The sequence below is a fragment of the Ranitomeya variabilis genome, chromosome 2, assembly GCF_051348905.1.
Source record: "Ranitomeya variabilis isolate aRanVar5 chromosome 2, aRanVar5.hap1, whole genome shotgun sequence".
Taxonomy (NCBI): domain Eukaryota; kingdom Metazoa; phylum Chordata; class Amphibia; order Anura; family Dendrobatidae; genus Ranitomeya; species Ranitomeya variabilis.
Genome location: NC_135233.1, coordinates 693,628,332 through 693,650,377, shown reverse-complemented (window position 1 = coordinate 693,650,377; position 22,046 = coordinate 693,628,332). Strand labels below are relative to the sequence as shown.

At 43.0% G+C, this 22,046-nt stretch overlaps 1 protein-coding gene across 1 annotated transcript in view; it reads right to left on the bottom strand.

Moving 5' to 3' along the window:
• THEMIS (thymocyte selection associated) overlaps nt 1-22,046 on the bottom strand; it is a 109,672-nt gene that overhangs the window by 32,870 nt on the left and 54,756 nt on the right. The window contains exon 5 of the mRNA XM_077289408.1: nt 20,213-20,321. Within this exon, the coding sequence (XP_077145523.1) occupies nt 20,213-20,321 (109 nt within the window). The remainder of the gene's footprint in view (nt 1-20,212; nt 20,322-22,046) is intronic.

The window sequence follows — 22,046 nt, the reverse complement described above, 5'->3', positions numbered from 1 at the left end:
CCACACGGGATACACTGGGGCCGTCATATATACATCACAGGGTTACCGTGACAGTGTGGTGCCAGGAGCCCCCAGCATCTGATTGCTCCTACTTAGGCGCTGAGAAGAAGCACTTCTCATTAATTTAAAATGTGTTTATTCCTTCTGGCAGAACAGCGGTTAATGGTAATCCTTGTGCTCACAGCTGAGTTTGGTTGGCCACTCCTTTTCCCTTTATAATCTTGGCTCTGATATTAATCCTTGTCAGAGCTAGCATTTGCTGCATGGCTAACGGAGGGAGAGGAGTACATACGAGAAGGAGAGTTGAAGGAGTTACTAGTGACTGCTGCTTGGTTTGTATGCAGGATAATTACTTATCCTTCTCTGTTTTGGTTTATTCTCCTACCTTCACATTCCTCTGTTATACAGTGGGTACAGAAAGTATTCAGTCTCTGTACACTCTGCATCCCATCTTGACTAGGAAAAACAGAAATGTAGTAATTTTTGAAAATTTATTAAAAAAGAAAAACTGAAATATCACATGGTCATAGGCATTCAGACCCTTTGCTCAGTATTAATTAGAAGTACCCTTTTGAGCTAGTACAGCCATGAGTCTTCTTGGGAATGATGCAACAAGTTTTCACACCTGGATTTGGGGATCCTCTGCCATTCTTCCTTGCAGATCCTCTCCAGATCTGTCAGGTTGGATGGTGAACGTTGGTGGACAGCCATTTTCAAATCTCTCCAGCGATGCTCAATTGGGTTTAGGTCAGGGCTATGGCTGGGCCAGACAAGAATGGTCACAGAGTTGTTATGAAGCCAGACCTTTGTTATTTTAGCTGTGTGCTTAGGGTCATTGTCTTGTTGGAAGGTAAACCTTTGGCCAAGTCTGAGGTCCAGAGTAGGGTTGAGCGACCTTTAGTTTTTTAGGGTCGAGTCGGGTTTTGTGAAACCCGATTGTCTTAAAAGTCGAGTCGAGTGAAATCGGCCGACCACCGTGAAAAGTCGGGTTTCGGCCGAAACACGAAACCCAATGAAGGAAATTATTATTTTATTTTTTTATTTTTTATTTTTTTTATTTTCTCTCTCTCTCTCTCTCTCTCTCTCTCCCCCCCCCCCCCTCCGTCCCAGCACAGAAAATTTCGTATTGCACGTTCCAAATCCCTACTGCGCACAAGCGATAACATGACGATAGGCGTTCACTCCCCTAAGACCTATGTCATCACTCTGCCCATGCTCATTCATTGGCTGAAAAAATGGCGCTAAACGCGTCATACGAAATGCGACTTTGGCGCCCAGATCGCGTACCGCATGGCCGACCCCGCACAGGGATCGGGTCGGGTTTCATGAGACGCCGACTTTGCCAAAAGTCGGCGACTTATGAAAATGAACGACCCGTTTCGCTCAACCCTAGTCCAGAGCACTCTGGAAGAGGTTTTCATCCACATTGGCCGTATTCATGCTTCCTTCAATGACAACCAGTTGTCCTGTCCCTGCAGCTGAAAAACACCCCCATAGCATGATGCTGCCACCACCATGTTTCACTGTTGGGATTGTATTGGTCAGTTGATGAGCAGTGCCTGGTTTTCTCCACACATAACACTTAGAATTATCACCAAAAAGGTCTATATTCATCTCATCAGGCCAGAAAATCTTATTTCTCATAGTCTGGGAGTCCTTCATGTGTTTTTTAGCAAACTCTATGCAGGCTTTCATATGTCTTGCACTGAGGAGTGGCTACCATCGGGCCACTCCGCCATAAAGGCCTGATTGATGGAGGGCTGCAGTGATAGCTGACTTTGTGGAACTTTCACTCATCTCCCACTGGAGCTCAGCCACAGTGATTTTGGGGTTCTTCTTTACTGCTCTCAGCAAGGCTCTTCTCCCATGATTGCTCAATTTGGCAGGATGGCCAGGTCTAGGAAGACTTCTGGTTGTCCCAAACTTCTTACATTTATTATTATTATTTTTATTATTATTATATATTTATATAGCGCCATTTTTTCCATGTCGCTTTACATGTAAAAAAGGGCAAATATAGACAAGCACAATAAACATGAGCAATATAAGGCACACACAAGTACAGAAGGAGAGAGGACCCTGCCCGCGAGGGCTCACAGTCTACAGGGGATGGGTGAGGATACACTAGGAGAGGGTTGAGATGGTTGAGCAGACTAAGGATCACTGCAGATTGTAGACTTGTCGAAAGAAGTGGGTCTTCAGGTTCTTTTTGAAAATTTCCGTAGTAGGCAAGAGTCTGATGTGTTGGGGTAGAGAGTTCCAGAGTATGGGGGAAGCACGGGAGAAGTCCTGTAATGCGGTTGTGGGAAGAAGAAATAAGTAGAGTAGAGAAGGAGATCTAGAGAGGATCGAAGGTTGCGTGTGGGTAAGTACCGGGAGGCCATGTCACAGATGTATGTGTACGGAGGAGACAGGTTGTGGATGGCTTTGTATGTCATAGTAAGGGTTTTGAAATGGAGCCTCGGGACAATAGAAGCCAGTGAAGGGCTTGGCAGAGAGGAGAGGCTGGGGAATAATGGGGAGAAAAGTGGATTAGTCGGGCAGCAGATTGTAGGATGGATTGGAGTGGTGCTAGTTAGCTGGAGAGGAGGCCAGAGAGTATAAGGTTGCAGTAATCGAGGTGGGAAATGATAAGGGAGTGCACTAGCATTTTTGTGGTTTCATGGTCTAGGAATGCATGGATCTTGGAAATATTTTTGAGTTTGAGTTGGCAGGAGGAGGCAAGGACTTGAATATGAGGCTTGAAAGAGAGGGCAGAGTCGAGGATCACCCCGAGGCACCGAGCATGCGGGACTGCGGAAAGTGAGAAGCCATTGACATTGATGGATAGGTTTGGTGGAGGGGTAGAGTGAGAAGGGGGAAAGATGATGAATTCTGTTTTTCCATGTTCAGTTTTAAAAAGCGAGCAGAAAAGAAAGCTGAAATAGCAGACAGACATTTTGGGATTCTGGTGAGTAAGGAGGTGAGGTCGGGTCCAGATAGGTAGATCTGCGTGTCATCGTCATAGAGATGATACTGCAAACCATGGGATTTTATGAGCTGTCCCAGGCCGAAGGTGTAGATGGAGAAGAGCAGGGGCCCTAGGACTGAGCCTTGGGGAACACCGACAGATAGGAGGCGAGGTGAGGAGGTGGTGTGTGAGAGGGAGACACTGAATGTTCGGTCTGTTAGATATGATGAGATCCAGGATAGGGCCAAGTCTGTGATGCCAAGAGATGAGGGAATCTGTAGCAGGAGGGAGTGGTCCACAGTGTCTAAGGCAGAAGACAGGTCCAGGAGAAGGAGTACAGAGTAGTGTTGCTTGCTCTTGGTGGTTAATAGGTCATTGGTGACTTTAGTTAGGGCAGTTTCAATTGAGTGATGCGATCGGAAGCCAGATCGTAATCGGTCAAAGAGGGAGCAGGAGGAGAGGTAAGAGAACAGTTCAAGATGGACATGATGTTCCAATAGGATTATGGAGGCCACTGTGCTCTTAGGAACAGTGAGTACTGCAGAAATTCTGTTGTAACCTTGGCCAGATCTGTGCCTTGCCACAATTCTGTCTTGAGCTCCTTGGCCAGTTCTTTTGACCTCATGATTCTCATTTGGTCTGACATGCACTGTGAGCCCTGAGGTCTTATATAGACAGGTGTGTGCTTTTCCAAATGAAGTCGTATCAGTTTAATTAAACACAGCTGGACTCCAATGAAAGAGTACAACCATCTCAAGGAGGATCACAAGGAAATGCACAGCATGTGACTTAAATATGAATGTCTGAGCAAAGGGTCTGAATACTTATGACCATGTGATATTTCACTTTTTCGTTTTTATTAAATTTTCAAAAATTTATACATTTCTGTTTTTTTCAGTCAAGATGGGAGTGTACATTAATGTGAAAAAAAAACTTTTTTGAATTTACCAAATGGCTGCAATGAAACAAAGAGTGAAAAATTCAAAGGGGTCTCAATAATTTTCGTACCCAATGTATGTGGGCAAATATTGTGTATGTCTGGAGTTTTCTGTTAACCCTTGTTTGTGTTGCCTTGTATGTCGGGTTGGTGCACTACAGTGCACAATAGCACTCCCTCTTCCCTTTGTGGGGGGAGGAAACGGACGGAGGGCTAACTCAGGAAAGCAGGGAGCAGGGCGAGCTAGGGTGCCCCCTAGCGTTAGGGAAAGGAAAGAAGACCCTGGTCCCGGGTCATCCGACAGCTGTGACGTGACATGCTGTGTACATCATGGAATACGCTGGGGCTGATGTATATACATTACACGGTATACTCTGGGACTTATGTATACACATTACATAATTTTCCGCAATGGATAATTTCAGCTGTTGACCTGTAATAGGTCAGCAGCCACTATAGCTATTGTGGTGCAGGGAGTTGGTGGATCTCTACGCCCCATATTCAGCTGAAAAGAGAAGCCTCCTTCACTGACCCAATTACATTGTCTATGACCACAAACGTTACACCCATGACTGAAATCATACTGACCTGATGAATCATGTTTGCATGTTGTTGGGTCATTTTAAGCACATGATGAATAGATTGGTCCCATATACCGTACATTAGACTATTGGTCAATCCCACTAAATACACATGCATGCTCATACACACAGGAAAATACACATGTGCTCATACAAATATAAGAAGACACACAAAGGAAAATACATGCAGTAAAATACATGTGTTCTTACATGTGGAGACACAGCATTGTATCTTAATTAATCATACGACTATTTTTAGCAAACCAAGAAAAATAGACTGTTATCTGTATGTTGACTTTTGAATTTATGCGTTGGTCAAGAAAACAGACTTTTGCTTGTGTAAGCCTGTAATATTGACATTTCATATAACAGATTGTGCTCTTATCCTTGATGACTAGTGATGTTTACTGATATGCTCATTATGCATTGTGTAAGTGAAATAGTTTGGTGACTTCGAAAACAGAGGTAGAGAAACTATGCAAATAGATTAAATAATCAAGTAAACCTACTTGATCCAATCTCCATTCTTACCCTTTATGTCAATACTGAATGAAGGATACTTGTTAAGTATAAAAAGAGGTTACATGCCTCTATAGAGAGAGACTGAGAGACAGGCAGAGATTCAGCCAAGACATCAAAACATCCAAAGGACCAGAGACAGGACAGCAGCCAATACATCATGGCTCCATCACAAGGGACATGGATCTATCATTCTGCAGGAAACAACCTAGGGGACCTCGGCCCTGGTTAGAAGAATACAGATCTGCTCCATTGAGTATCGCTGAACCATGGATACGTTTGAATTAAGCCAGGATTGGGACCCGCCGGTCGCCTGGCTCCATGGAGATGTTTGAAGAAGCCATGTTGTGACCCTCAGGTCAACTGGCCTTGTACCTCAATAGACTGTCATCTTCCTAAGCTTGTCATTACCTTCTCTCTGTGTGTGTGCCACAGGTGGGATAGTCGACCCTAGAAGATAAAGCCAGGTTGTGCCCCTCCGGTCAACTGGCCTTGTACCTGAATTGACTGTCATCGGACTACACTTGTCGTTACCTCCTCACTGTGAGTGCCATAGATTGGGTAGTCGAACCTGGGAGCTCTGAAGTAACAGCTGTCATTATCCCGGCTGTATAGTAAGTTATTTTTTAATGGTTTCAACACTTCAATTAATTAATACTAATAATTGATATATTGATATATTTTATATATACTTAATAATGTAAAATTAGCAAAAAGTAATTGAAACTGAAATGTTTTAAACCAGATGGTCAATTGTCCAGGGAGAGCAAACAACCGGTTTCTGTTACAATCTTGACACTTATCTTTTATGATCAGAGTTACCTGATTAGACCTTTCCCAGGAGATGTTCATCCTATATATGTTAATTGGAGGTTGTTAAGTCCCCAGGAACACATACCATGGTAGATCAAAGGTTTTAACTGACATACATTAGAGAGCTTAACATATAAAAGAGGACTGAACTTTTAGAGGAGGAGACCCACATGGCAACAGAGATGGGAGAAACAGAGACACAGACAGCCTGATGATTTCTACCATAATAATTTAATGTATGAATAATATGATGCACATGTATTTATTTTACTTTATTGTTTAATCTTATCATTTATTAAGTAAATTCATTTTAGTTTACTCAGTTCTTGTGTGAACATTTTCTTATTCATCACAATCCTTGAATCCTTGAATCTGTTGCAAAACACCGGCGAGTAAGCTTAAGGGTGAGGCTCTGTAATGTTCACCATTTTCCTGGGACTGTTATATGTGTTATCTGACTGTTTTGTGGTTCAATAAAGCATTGCCACACTGTTTTACCCTGACCCTGTGTTGTCTAAGTAGCGTTATGCCCACGTTAAAACTAGATCGGCCTTTCGTTGGGATGATCCCTGGTCCATGCGGTTTTGGCTAGTGAACCTGGGCACCTGCCTACTACCGTGTCTCCACAATACACATATAGGAAGATACACAGAAAAATACACATTTCTAAAGAGACACATGCATGCTCACAGACATTGCAAAAGACACACGCATGCACGATGACAGGCATTGCATAAGACACACACATGCACATTCACTTACATTGCAAAACACACACATGCACGCTCACACACATTAGAAAACACACACACACATGCATGCTCACACGTAGGAAAACACATCCACGCTTACACCCATAGGGAAACACACACTCTAACCTGCCACATTTTATTTATAATTTGTCAAATGCCCCCCTCCCTCTGCTACTTAAATCAGCACAGCAAAAGCTGAGATGAGCAGTGCAGCTGATAACCAGCTGGAGAGGTTACCTGGCGTATGATGGGCAGTGCAGTGGGAACACACAGGGCAGTTAGCTTTCATTTTGTCCTGCTGTCCTGTGCTACTGCATTGCAAGGTGATGCCCATCCCCTCCTGGCTGATCGGACAGCAGAAGCAGATCTGCACACATTGATGAGGAGGATGCTGTGTGTGATCATGATGTGAGTAACACGACCTCCTCTTCTGTTTTTTCTTGTGCCAGGTAGCAGAGCTGCCCCTTCTCACTACTCTTTGAACATAAATTCCCTTTAAAAACAACCTTAATATTAAAATTCTAAAAAATACCAGTCCAGTGAAATCATTGGTAAAATACTAGAAATATAAATTACCTTATAGTTTCCTACCAAGACCCTACAAAAGGCATATTATCACCCCTGCCTGGCTGTGGAGGTTGGCACCCTAAGAAATGATTTTTTGGTGTCCCCACTCACTGTGGACTGTCCCTCACTCCCCTATAATGACTCTACCAATATAGGTGGGAAAACAATATAATAAAGAGAGCAGAGATGAAAAAAGATATGTTATATTATTCAAATTCTCTGCAGGAATCTTGTAGAGCCAACATAGATAATATCAAATCTTATCCAACAACATGTCCAAAATCTTCCAAATTACACAACATAGTTTGCCTGTCAGATATCAACACGGTCAAACTTTCCTGTAAACAGATACACAATAAAAAAATAGAAAGTATGACTCAGCATGAGTTGAAAACACCCCGACACATTGTCACGGTTCATCAGGAGGTAGCATGGATATTCAAGATGCCGGCTGTCATAATGATAGCTTTAACATCCTCACCTGTGACCTGTTTGCTTGTAATCAGGGTGTCTGCATAAAAGCTGAGTAAGTATCCAGACAGACTCTTGCATCTTTCATCCAGCCACTGACATTTCTGGATTGTGAGTCATGGGGAAAGCAAAAGAATTGTCAATGGATCTATGGGAAATGGTAGTTAAACTGTATAAAGCAGGAAAGGGATACAAAAAGACATCCAAGGAATTGATAATGCCAGACAGCAGCATTCAAACTGTGATTAACAAATGGAAAATCAGGGGCTCTGTAAAAACAAAACCACGGTCAGGTAGACCAACAAGAATGTCATCCACAACTGCCAGGAAAATTGTTTGGGATACAAAGAAAAACCCAAAAATAACATGAGCTGAAATACAGGACTCTCTGAAAACTAGCGGTGTGGCTGTTTCAAGATGCACAATAAGGAGGCACTTGAAAAAAATGGACTGCATGGTTGAGTTGCCAGAAGAAAGCCATTACTGTGCAAATGCCACAAAGTATCTCGCCTACAATATGCAACAGCACAAGACCAGTCTATAAACATCTGGAACAAGGTAATTTGGAGTGATGACTTGAGACCAAAATTGAAGTTTTTGGCCACAATCACAAACGTTATATTTGGAGAGAGGTCAACAAGGTCTATGATGAAAGGAACACCATTCCTACTATAAAGCACGGAGGTGGATCGCTGATGTTTTGGGGATGTGTGAGCTACAAAGGCACAGGAAACTTGATGAAAGTTGAAGGAAAGATGAATGCAGCACATTACCAGCAAATACTGGAGGCACATTTACACTCATCAACCCCGAAGCTGCGCGTGGGACGTACTTGGATGTTCCAACATGACAACGATCCAAAACACAAGACCAAGTCGATCTGTCATTGACTACAGCAGAACAAAGTGAAGGTTCTGGAGTGGCCATCTCAGTCTCCTGACTTCAATATCATTGAACCACTCTGGGAAAATCTCAAGTGCACAGTTCTGTCATGGGAGACCTAGGTATGCAAGAGCTAATGACCCGGGCCCCTGCGATTTCCCTCAGACTAGGAAAACCCTGACTGACCCTCTCCCAGAGTTTACACTGATGGTGTGCATGTCTGGGCCTCCACCCTCACCCTGTCTCCTGTTTCAACCCTAGGCTGAAACCTCCACCCACCACCCAGTGAACAGACCATACACCAATACCCACAGTTAGCACAGACAAGGATAATGGAAAAATATGCAACACGCCGCAGTCACTCAGGAATACACTATAAGTGCACAGGGTAAAATAAATACAAATATAGGAAAGAGAAAATAAGACAAAGGGAAATACACCACCAGCAACGATACTCCAACTCCTAGCTCACCACTCCAGACCGAGATAACCAAGCACAAGACAGAAGCTATAATCGGCGACGCCCAATGTTCAGAACTATTTAAAGGCAGTGGGCGTGGCCCAGCTTCCAATCTGAGCACCAGCTAAATTAACCCCGGACCAGCTAGATAAAATCTAGCCGACGCCACTGAGCACATAGTGGACAAAAGCGGAATTACCTCTGTCTGTCGAACGCGTTGGTATGAACAGCGTCCGACATGACAGTTCATGCTAGACAGCCCAGGAATTTACAGGAACTGGAGGCTTTTTGCCAAGAAGAGTGGACAGCTTTACCATCTGAAAAAATAAAGAACCTCATCCACAACTACCACAAAAGACTTCAAGCTGTCATTGATGTTAGAGGGGGCAATACATGGTATTAAGAAATGGAGTATGTGAACTTTTGACCAGGGGCCTTTGGATGTTTCGGGTTGTCATTATGATTTATAAAGAGAAAACACAGTAGTTTGACAATAAATTATTTCACCCTACCACTAACCATGAGTGGAGAAAAAGTTTTGGTGTTATCTTTCATATTCTCTGAAAAAAGGCCAAGAAAGCAAAAATTCTGCCAGAGTATATAAACTTTTGAGCACAACTGTATTATCAGTGCTTTGTGCTTGTAGTTTACTGTACATGGTTATGTTTTAGTAAATAAATTTATTTTGGAAAAAATATGGTGTGGGATCCCTGGACATTTTATTAACTAGCAGAAGGAAAGCGAACAGCTTGAGGTAGATGTTTATGGCCTGGCAAGGGAGTAATACCCATGGAGCTTCCCAGGCTATTAATATCAGCTCATGGCTGTATACTTAGCCTTTCCTGGTTATTAAAATGGAGACCCCCAAAAAATGACATATGGCCCCTCTATAATTCATAACAAACATAGGCTAGGCAGACAGCTGCGTGCTGATATTTGTCCATATTGACCATGGATACTGGTCCACTGCCAGACTAAACACACCAGCTCTCAGACACCCCAGAAATGGTGTATCCATAAGATGCACCAAATCTGGCATTTAGCCTTACTCTTCCCACTTGTCCTGGTGCGATGGCAAGTGGGGTGATAATTGGGGGATTGATGTCAACTTTGTATTGTCAGGTAACATCAAGCCCAGAGGTTAGTAATAGAAAGGCATCTATAAGATGCCCCCATTACTAACCCCATAGTCACATTGTATAAGAAAACACACACTCAGAATAAAGTCCTTTAACTGAAATAATGACACAGATGCCTTTTATGAATCTAAATTAAACCAAACCAAATACTTCAACACCCAATCCACTGAAGCCAATGTCCCCTGTAAAAGAATTTAAATAATGAACAACCATGTTCCTCACCTGTCCGCCGACAAGATAATAATCCATTTATTCTGCCACACGTCTAGCTCTGCCACATCTAAATGGCTGACTGCATGGGAACTCTGCAGCTCCTTCAGGGTTTGTATGCTGAGAGTTTTGGTGGGCAGGTTTGTTTTGGTATCATGTTCTTTCCATTTAATGATAATGGATTTGATGGTGCTCTGGGGGGATCATCAGAGATTGGGATATTTTTTTTATAATCCAACCCTGACTTCTCAACAACTTTGTCCCTGACTTGCTTGCAGATCTCCTTGGTCTTCTTAGTGTTGTTTGGTTTGTGTTGCCTCTTGCTTAATGGTGTTGCAGCCTCTGTGGCTTTCTGAAAACTTGTGCATATACTGAGACCATGTGAGCCTTAGATTGCACATGGGTGGACTTCCCTTCACTAAGCATGTGACTTATGAAAGTAATTTCTTGCAGAAATTTTTAGGAGCTTCATAGTAAAAGAGAAAAGAGGTGAATGCATATGCATATGACAATTTTTAGTTGTTTGATCCCTTAAATTTAATTTATGCCTATATTTTTCACAATTCATTTCACCAACCTAGACTATTAGTGCTCATACATCACACACAAATCAGATAGCAAAAATATTTAAACACAGGTTGTAATGTAGCAAAATATTTAAAAAGCCATTGGGGTGTATACTGCACATTCACAAGCCACTGTAGCTACTTAGCCGAGTTGTCTGGCCCAAAGCTGCCAGATGTAGCTTTCAGCTTTCTGTGGCTTGTTCCTCTCTGCCTTGTTCTCAGCATTCTGACTTTCTGATACTTTATTGCCACACCCAGGACTTTCCTAGTGACTACCCATTTGTATTACACCTTTTGCACTGATCAGCTATTTTCCTGCTATTTGAACTCAGACCGTATACCTGACTACGCCTCTGTCTCTTCCCTCTGTTTATGATGTACTCTCCTGGCTATTGACCTCGGACTCTTTGACTTCCCGACTCACGGCTTGCAAATGAGAAGTGACACAGTGTTACATTACGAATGGCCTATATGTTTTTCTTTTTCGCCAGTATGGAGCCCGTTCATATGCTCTGTGACCCGGTGACGAATTTAACACAGATGATTCAGGATGTGGCTAAGGAATGCCAGAATCTGGAATCATCCCAGTACCATTTTCAGGGTCAAATATTATTTTTTCCAAAAACCTCCTCTAGCCCTTCAATGCCAGCAGTGGATGACATGATAGTAGCCTCTGATGTTCAGTTGGTCTCTCCTGAACCTATAATGGCCCTTCCAGATACATTTCTGGAAACAGTTTAGAGGGTTCAGGGAGAACTGTAGGTTATTTTTTACCCTGCGTCCCTGGATATCAGGGGATGAGTTCCAGTGAGTGGGAATAATCATACCCTTACTGAAATGGGGCCCTCAGACCTGGGCATTTTCCTTCTCCCCACAGGCCCCACAATGGTCTTCTGTGGATGCCTTTTTTGGCATTTTAGGTCTGATCTATGACGAACTCGACAGGCAAAGATCATGAACCTGACACATGGGGGCAAGTTTTGTGGAATGTCTGACAGAGGCTATGACCTAGGCCATACGAATGGACCGCAGAAATCTGTGAGAGACGTGGTGAACAGCAGGCTTCTTGCTATACTTCCCCTGAGCAGGTCCATTTATCATAGATGAAATCATTGGAAGTTAGAGTTGTCAGTCTTGATGTTGTAAAGAGACTGTACTGTGATCTCACTGAACATTTTCACAAGAATAGCCCAACTTGTCCTCGTGCAAGCAAACCATTGGGAGAATGTCTGAATCTGGGGGATGGCTGAGGAGGTCATCCAGACTCCCAAATACCTTTCTCTTCCTCTGATAAAGTACTGATGAATACAGTTCTATCCTTCAAGGACCAAGTATTATTGTCATTTATTGACTGAGGATCTGCTGCTAACTTTATTGATTCAAGACTGGTTCTAAAGCTAGGATTAGAGACAGTTCGTTTAGAAAGACCCTTTCAAATTTTTACCATTGACAAGACACCGTTAGCCCGGATTTTGGTCAAGGGGGTAACAGCGAATTTCAAGCTCCAAGAGGGAGCACTTCACTCTGAATCCATCTCTTATTTTGTTTTGGATAATTTACCTGCTGGGTTGGTAATATAGCTTCCATGGCTACTTATTCACAATCCTGTTGTTGATTGGTGTCAGAAGGAAATTTGTTTCAAGAAATGTCTAAAATCTGTACAAATATGCTCCACTTGTCTGAAGGGTCTGCCGGGGTACCTGAAGGACTTCGGAAATATGTTCTTGGAAAAAGAGGTGCAGATACTGCCTCCCCATCGTCCTTATGATTGTGCAATTAATCTTATCCCTGATGCCAAATTATGTCCTTCCTTCCCTGTCGCTGCCAGATTTTTCTTTGTGAAAAAAGGAAGATGGTGACTTCTATCCTTGCCTCGAATTCCAAAAACTAACCCCATAATGACCGCCGATATGCCTTTTAACAGTGGCAGTTAAGGGTACTTATTTCTCAGCGCCACTTTTTAATGACGTTGAGAAATAAGGTTATAGCACCCCCCCCAACATCAGAAATTCTCCAGGGTCTAGTCTACCGGGGGTAGCTGAGACCCCAGAGAACATGATTTGGTTTGGTTTTTACCGACCCCAGTGTTGCGATCATTATTATTCATGGAAAAACGGAGACCGCAAAAAAAGTTTTTCTTATTGGTTCATTTTGATCACTGTGATAGACCCTGACACATCGTTTCATACACTTGGTTTCCAACATTAATCTGTGAGAAATTACCTTTGCTTGCTTCCATGTAGAGTCAAAGTCACAGGAAAGCAGAGTATAAATCCATTGAAGTCTATGAGGAATTATTATACAACCCAGAAATGTAATATGGCATTATGCATAAGGCGCTTGTCTGATATTACATGTACAAATTCAAAAAGGCAATGAAGCATGCAGTTGGGCTGGCTCGTAAATCCATTTTATAGCTCTCAGATTTTCAATAATAAAAAGTATTTTAGTTAGATTTTAAATAAAAGAATGGAACATGTGCATAAAAATATCATAACACTGACACCAGAGAAAATGTTAAAGGGAGCCTGTCACCCCCAAAATCGTATATGAGCTGCGGCCACCGGCATCAGGGGCTTATCTACAGCATTCTGTAATGCTGTAGATAAGCCCTCAATGTAACCTGAAAGATGAGAAATAAAGGTTATATTTTACTCACCCAAGGGCGGTCCCGGTTCTGTTTGGGTCTGATGGGCGTCGCGATCCGGTCCAGTGCCTCCTATCTTCATGCGATGACGTCCTCTTCATGTCTTCTTGCCGCAGCTGCGGCGCAGGCGTACTTTGTCTGCCATGTTGAGGGCAGAGCAAAGTACTGCAGTGCGCAGGCGCCGGGAAAGGTCAGAGAGGCCAGGCGCCTGCGCACTGCAGTACTTTGCTGTCCATTTCCTTGTGATCCTGCTTGAGATGGATCTACTCCTTCATTGGAATCCAGCTGTTTTTAATTAAACTGATAGGACTTAATTTGGAAGTCTATATAAGACCTTACAGCTCACAGTGCAAATGACCAATCAAATTGGTGCAAATGAGAATCATGAGATCAAATGAACTGGCCAAGGAGCTCAGAGACAGAATTGTGGCAAGGCACAGATCTGGCCAAGGTTACAAAAGAATTTCTGCAGTACTCAAGGTTCCTAAGAGCACAGGGGCCTCCATAATCCCTAAATGGAAGAAGTTTGGGATCACCAGAAGTCTTCCTAGACCTGGCCATCCAGCCACATTGAGCAATCGTGGGAGAAGAGCCTTGATGAGAGAGGTAAAGAAGAACCCCTAGATCACTGTGGCTGAACTCCAGAGATGCAGTAGGGAGATGGGAGAAAGTTCCACAAAGTCAACTATCACTGCAGCCCTCCACCAGTCAGGCCTTTATGGCAGAGTGGCCAAACGGGAGCCTCTCCTCAGTGCAAGACATATGAAATCCTGCATAGCGTTTGTTAAAGAGTACATGAAGGACTCCCAGACTATGAGAAATAAGACTATCTGGTCTGATGAAATGAAGATAGACCTTCTTGGTGATAATTCTAAGCGGTATATGTGGAGAAAACCAGGCATTGCTCATCACCTGCCCAATACAATCCCAATAGTGAAACATGCTGGTGGCAGCATCATGCTATGGCTGTTTTTTTATCTGCAGGAATAGGATGGCTGTTTGTCATTGAAGGAAACATGAACATGGCCAAGTACAGAGATATCCTGGATGAAAACCTCTTCCAGAGTGCTCTGGACCTCAGACTTGATCGAAGGTTCACCTTCCAACAAGACAATGACCCTAAGCACACAGCTAAAATAACAAAGGAGTGGCTTCAGAAAAACTCTGTGACCATTCTTGACTGGCCCAGCCAGATCCCTGACTTAAACCCAATTGAGCATCTTTGGAGAGACCTGAAAATGGCTGTCCACCAACGATCACCATCCAACCTGACGGAACTGGACAGAATCTGCAAGGAAGAATGGCAGAATACTCCCAAATCCAGGTGTGAAAAAGTTGTTGTGGAGCGCCCCCACGTTAAGGGCAATGGGGTACTCGGCACCGGGTCCTTCGGTTCGGTAGGGATGTCACGGTGGCCCGACCCGGTCCGTGGCCCTTTGAGGGGCGTCCAATAAAGGGATAGAGTTTTTATGGTTTTAGAAAAGGTCTTTGAAGGGGAAGTTTGTGACGCCACCTGTGGTATTCGGTCAGGGTGACCGACGCTGCTTAGGGGTCCACTGGGGTGATGTGACGGCAGCTAGATGGTATACCTTCCCACACGTGAAGTGTATCCCCAGGGCTTCCCAGAAGTGTAGATGTGATGGTGGACGATGTAAGGCACAGGGAATAACGAGGACACAAGGTTGCAGTCTCTTTACCTTTTACTGAAGACTTCAGCATCCACAGTCCAGGGTACAGACCACAGGGTAGGCAGAGTCCGGCCGGTCCGATGGCAAATCCAGAGTCCCCATATCCAGGTGGAAATCAGTAGCCTTCCTACTAGCACCTGTGAGTTGTAGTCCCTCCCTGCTGAGCAACTCAGTAAGGTCCTCACTAGGGTTGAGCGAAACGGGTCGGCCATTTTCAGAAGTCGCCGACTTTTGGCAAAGTCGGGTTTCATGAAACCCGACCCCTGTGTGGGGTCGGCCATGAGGTCGGCGATCTTCTGAATCTGGGATCGGAATTCCGATACCGAGTTCCGATATGTTTGCGATATCGGGAATCGGTATCGGAATCCATATTTAAGTGTAAAATAAAGAATCAAAATAAAAAATATTGATATACTCACCCTCTGACGCGCCCTGGTACTAACCGACAGCCTTCCTTCCTAAGAATCAGCGCGTGAATGGCCTGCGGTGACGTCACGGCTTGTGATTGGTCGCGTGGCGGTCACATGGGTCGTCGCGACCAATCACAAAGCCGTGACGTCATCTTAAGGTCCTTCACGCGCTGATTCTTAGGAAGGAAGGCTGCCGGAAAGAAGCCGAGGGTGAGTATATACCTAATAGGAATATACTCACCCTCGGACGCTCCCTGCTTCTTTCCGGCAGCCTTCCTTCCTAAGAATCAGCGCGTGAAGGACCTTAAGATGACGTCACGGCTTTGTGATTGGTCGCGACGGCCCATGTGACCGCCACGCGACCAATCACAAGCCGCGGACGTCATTCTCAGGTCCTAAATTCCTAGAATTTAGAATTCTAGGAATTTAGGACCTGAGAATGACGTCCGCGGCTTGTGATTGGTCGCATGGCGGTCACATGGGCTGTCGCGACCAATCACAAAGCCGTGACGTCACAGAAGGCCCTGGACGCGCTCATTTTAACCAAAGCAGGCCGCCGGTTCCCTCGGTAAGTTGCAGGGGCCGCCGGACAGGTGAGTATATCAATATTTTTTATTTTAATTCTTTATTTTACACTTAAATATGGATCCCAGGGCCTGAAGGAGAGTTTCCTCTCCTTCAGACCCTGGGAACCATAGTATCCCATTGCAGTGCATTGGGTTTCGTGTTTCGGCCGACCCCGACCCCGACTTTTTTATAGGATCGGCCGATTTCACTCGACCCGACTTTTGAGAAAGTCGGGTTTCGTGAAACCCGACCCGATCCTATAAAAGTTAAGGTCGCTCAACCCTAGTCCTCACAACTCTTGTAGATGTTCTAGATGTTATTTCTTCCTCTTTGTCCCCCAGATGGTATGGATAGGACAAACCCATATGACTGATGGCCTGAGGCTTGTTTATAGGGACCCTAGAGACGCCCCGACCCCCACAAGTTGCCACTGTGTCTTCTTAGGTATTAAGGTCGGGCAGCCAACTTGGAATTGACTGTCCTGCCGGCCTATGAAGTAATGCGTAGAGTCAATTACTCCCTCGGTGTTCCGGCCACCGGCTATGCGCCTCAGAAGGAGGCAGCCTATTTCAGGGCAGAACTCCTTCCGGTGATTTCTCCTTGTGCTGTGACTTCGTTTCTCACTCTCTACAATACAATTCTCTTCGTGTCCTTTCTTAGGATGCTGCCGCACGTGGGGCAGGCGCAGGTCCGTAGCTTTCTGTCTCGCTAGGCCTCTGTCAGGATCCCACCCCTGACAGGGACCCTCTGTCTGCAGCTCACATGTTCCTCCTTTCCCCCTGTCTGCCTGACAGGTGTTGCCTGGGCAAAGCCCAGCCAGCGTCTCTCTAACTTTCTATCCAGCCCACCAGTTTTACCCGTCTGTGAGGAGTGCCCTAGTAGATAGGAGCAAGGCTCCCCCTGGTGGTCTGAAGTGTGAAGTGTAGTGTATGGTTTGTGATACCTGGTAGGAAGATCTCCTTTATTGCCATCAGACGTAATATCACTCCCCCTGGTGGAAGAATGACATCACTGCAAGGACCAGGACTCTGGGGCGCTGCACTTGCATCATTCCCAAGAAGACTCATAACTGTATTAGCTCAAAAGGGTGCTTCTACTCAATACTGAGCAAAGGGTCTGAATACTTATGACTAGTGTTGAGCGATACCGTCCGATACTTGAAAGTATCGGTATCGGAAAGTATCGTCCGATACCGGCAAAGTATCGGATCTAATCCGATACCGATACCCGATACCAATACAAGTCAATGGGACTCAAGTATCGGACGGCATCCCTGATGGTTCCCAGGGTCTGAAGGAGAGGAAACTCTCCTTCAGGCCCTGGGATCCATATTAATGTGTAAAATAAATAATTAAAATAAAAAATATTGATATACTCACCTCTCCGACGCAGCCTGCACCTTATCGAGGGAACCGGCAGCCTTCTTTGCTTAAAATGCGCACGTTTACTGCCTTCCGTGACGTCACGGCTTCTGATTGGTCGCGTGCCGCCCATGTGACCGCGACGCGACCAATCACAAGCCGTAACGTAATTTTCAGGTCCTGAATGCCTAGAATTAGGCATTCAGGACCTGAAAATTACGTCACGGCTTGCTGTGATTGGTCGCGTCGCGGTCACATGGGCGGCACGCGACCAATCAGAAGCCGTGACGTCACGGAAGGCAGTAAACGCGCGCATTTTAAGCAAAGAAGGCTGCCGGTTCCCTCGGTAAGGTGCAGGCTGCGTCGGAGAGGTGAGTATATCAATATTTTTTATTTTAATTCTTTATTTTACACATTATATCGATCCCGATACCGATTCCTGATACAACAAAAGTATCGGATCTCGGTATCAGAATTCCGATACCCCAAATATCGGCCGATACCCGATACTTGCGGTATCGGAATGCTCAACACTACTTATGACCATGTGATATTTCAGTTTTTCTATTTTTAAAAATTTCCAAAAATTTCTACATTTCTGTTTTTTTTTAGTCAAGATGGGGTGCAGAGTGTACATTAATGAGAAAAAAATGAACTTTTTTGAATTTACTAAATGGCTGCAATGAAACAAAGAGTGAAAATTTAAAGGGGTTTCAATACTTTCCGTATCCACTGTACACTGTGTTCCAAATTATTATGCAAATAGGATTTAAATAAACTCGTGGATGGTATTGTGTCTCAGGGCTCAATGGATCACTGAAATCAATCTTAAACACATGTCATAAATAGTTTTCCAGGTAATTCTAATTAAAGGAAAGCTATTCTGACATCATGCTAAGAAATACAAGCAGAGACTCTCCAAAAACTCACAAGTTCAATGGATGCAAGAATTGTGAAGGTGGGAGGGTTCCTATGTGAACATGTAACTTGGCCTGTTAGGATGTTTTGGAGTTAAATAGCTTTTTTGTTCAGTGAATGTGACCTCCTGATGCTGCAAATTCCACAAATGAGCAGTTTCAGTTCTTTAAAACATATCAAATGTTTAGAAATTCTACTGCGCCTAATAATTTGGAACAGTGCATTTTGAGTTTTTATTCATTTTGGAGATTATATTTTTATCATTGGGAGGTTTCTTCAATAAAATCCGATGTATACTCTAACAAGTGATGACTTTTATTAGACTGACTGTCATTTGCACCAACCATTTAAGAAAATCCAAGAAAAATATCATTTGCATTACAATTTGGAACATGGTGTATGTGAGAAGTACTAGAGAAATTAAAGAGAAAAAGAAGGGCAATGGGATGTTTTATACAAATATCTTGTAAAAAGTGAAATTTGCAAAAAAGTGGACTTCCCGGGCTTCAGTTGAACAAAGAACTTCAACCAACATTTATGAAAAATTTTAAAGGAATCTGTTAGGTAGATCATCCCTCCTAGGCCATCTATATGGGCACGTAGGTTGAAATTTGAATAAAATGATACCTTGATATCTGAAATACGATGTCTTATTCCAGAGAGGTCCATGTTTTCATTATATCTAAATGAGACATTAAGGTCTCACAGACAACCAGTTTGGGGGCTGAGGCACAGCTAAGGCCAGGTTCACATTAGCATATCTGTGCGCAGCATATGATCCGCATAGATCCTCATGCGTCATGCGTACATATCTTTAACATGGTGTACGCAGGGACATGCGTTAGCATGCGTTTGTATGCGGATGTGTACCCATGCATGCGGTGTGTGACGGTGTCCGGCAAGCGCAGCATGTTGCATTTTTTGAGGTGTCAAATATTGCACAATTATGCGCATGTGGATGATTGCGAATGAGTGCATAAAAAAAGTGCATTACTGTCTATGGAAACGCATTGGTACGCAAGGACATGCGTACCCATGTGTTCGATACACATGCGTACTTCAGACTGCGCACGTCCAGGAAATGATGACACCACCTCTAACATGCACATAAACAACACAAACACATGCCACAAGGCATTTAAACGCATGCACACACAGCGTTTTTTTTGCATCATGCGTAAGATGATGCCGAGGCATAAGCATGTGTTTGCATGCGTTTTGGCATGCGTTTGCACATGCAGATGATACGCTGCTCACAGAAACACTAATGTGAACCTAGCATAAGAGCACCGTGAGAGGATAACTACTCCTGCAGATATGTTTGCAATGAGAAAAAGTTCTGCTGTAGTCCCTTTCCCCACATTGACTGCCCGTGAGATGGACGCTGAAGAAGTGTTAGATGTCGCGAGATGGAAGCTGAAGAAGTGTTAGATGTAATCAGACACAACACTGCTGCAGAGCTGACAGCACTATGAAAGGACGCCTTCAGGTGTAGATGTGTTTGTAATGATAATTATAACTGTCAGTCATTACAAGTCTCACACTGGTAATGTCCCTTTTCATTTAAAATAAGCTCTAGGGATAGTCTCTCATGGAGATCCATGTACAAAATACACATGAAAAGCCACAACAAATCTGCCATATCTAAATATGGTCTAATAAATTTATTGCTACCTATTTTTGATATATGATGCAATAAATTGATACTTAAAGAAACACCAACAATTTTACAGATGTAATTAATATAAAAACAATCATTTTAAGGTAAGATTACCTTTGCTGGGTGTTGCACTCTTTAAGTCATTTTCACTGCATGTTTGCAGACTGTCTTTCTGGTTTTCTAATAGGAGAGTTTCTTCAGCATATTCATTTTTTGGGAGCATCTAAAAAGTGCAATATAACTTACTCAGCAATCACATCAATATTATATTTATAAAGAATGTCACAAATTCATTTTGTAATTGTGTAACACTAGATACCCCCAGAAATATGAATAATACTTGTAATTACCATCTGTGAGAGTAGAGGAGATAAAGCAGCAAGGCATTTTTCCAACATCACTTAGTGATGAGCGAATATACTCGTTACTCGAGATTTCTCGAGCATGCTCGGGGGTCCTCCGAGTATTTTTTAGTGCTCGGAGATTTAGTTTTTCTTGCAGCAGCTGAATGATTTACATCTGTTAGCCAGCATGAGTACATGTGGGGATTCCCTAGCAACCAGGCAACCCCCACATGTACTTATGCTGACTAACAGATGTAAATCATTCAGCTGCGGCAAGAAAAACTAAATCTCCGAGCACTAAAAAATACTCGGAGGACCCCCGAGCATGCTCGAGAAATCTCGAGTAACGAGTGTATTCGCTCATCACTAGTAATAATCCATAAGTAAAATTATCTTGAGTTGTCTATTATAAAGTGGCTGTGGAATAGGAGTCTTTCGGCCATACTCACCCAAAGAAATTTCACTGCTTTTTTTGCCGCAATTTTGCCAAACAATTTTGGAATATTGCAGAAAAAAACAATCGCATCGTGTGAACACGCCATGGGTTTCAGGTTCTACATTATAAATATTGATTTGAATGCTAATATAGAGGTTATGAGATTAGAAACAGAGTTATTATTTTGTCAGAAAGGGCACCAATCGAGGCTGGTCACCAACCAGAAATATGATACAAAAATGCTTAGCTTCAGTGATGCCGAAAGTATAATGTTTCTAATATACAAGTGATGCACAATAGCCTTTTTCACAAAATTATATTAGTCATAAATAATGTTAGCAATTTGCACCAGTTTTAGTAGGTTATTACAATTAGTGATTTATTCCATGTATAACACTGAGGTTAACAATAAAATAAACATGATTTCCCTGCCATATTTGAATCATATTGTCGCAGGGAGCATGTTTTATTTCTAATGAATAAATTAAGGACATATATTGTTTTACCAGAGCAGAAACAACCAATTAAGATAAAAATAATTATATACTTTAAGACCAAAGTAGAACACAAATCTAACACAGGTCATACAGACTAAGCAGCATAAGCTGTTTGTTGACAATGGAAAATAATAGTGCTCTCAAGGTTTAACAAAAAAATGGAAAATCTGTCAGTAATTAAACCAATGTAATTAAACCAATTAAGTGAAAAATTGTGTAATAGGATCATATCTTGTATATCTTTGGAAATGCGCCTCATATGTAATCTGACCTCATACACAGACCATAAAAGAGAAAAGAGCAATTTTGTGCTTTTTTTGGAAAAGGTGGCATACCTTTATTAAGTGTATTCAAAACCATAATTGACTATTATGTTGATTATGATGATTTAATATAAAGGGATCATGCCATAAAATGTATAACCTAAAATGGCTATGTCCAGCAATATGGCGTACAGTTGTATATGTTCAGGTTGTCATTTAGCTCAACTTTTCTTATAAATACAGTATACGCTATATAGGCTATGTTCATGACAGTGTAAACAGATTGTGTGTGGATCACGGCACATCTGAGTAGAAGGTGCTCTAGTAGGGTCCTAACGCTTATAGTAGGTTGAAAGAACTGGGCACTCTGTTGTTAAATTGGGGTGATATTTATTAGTAATCCAGCAT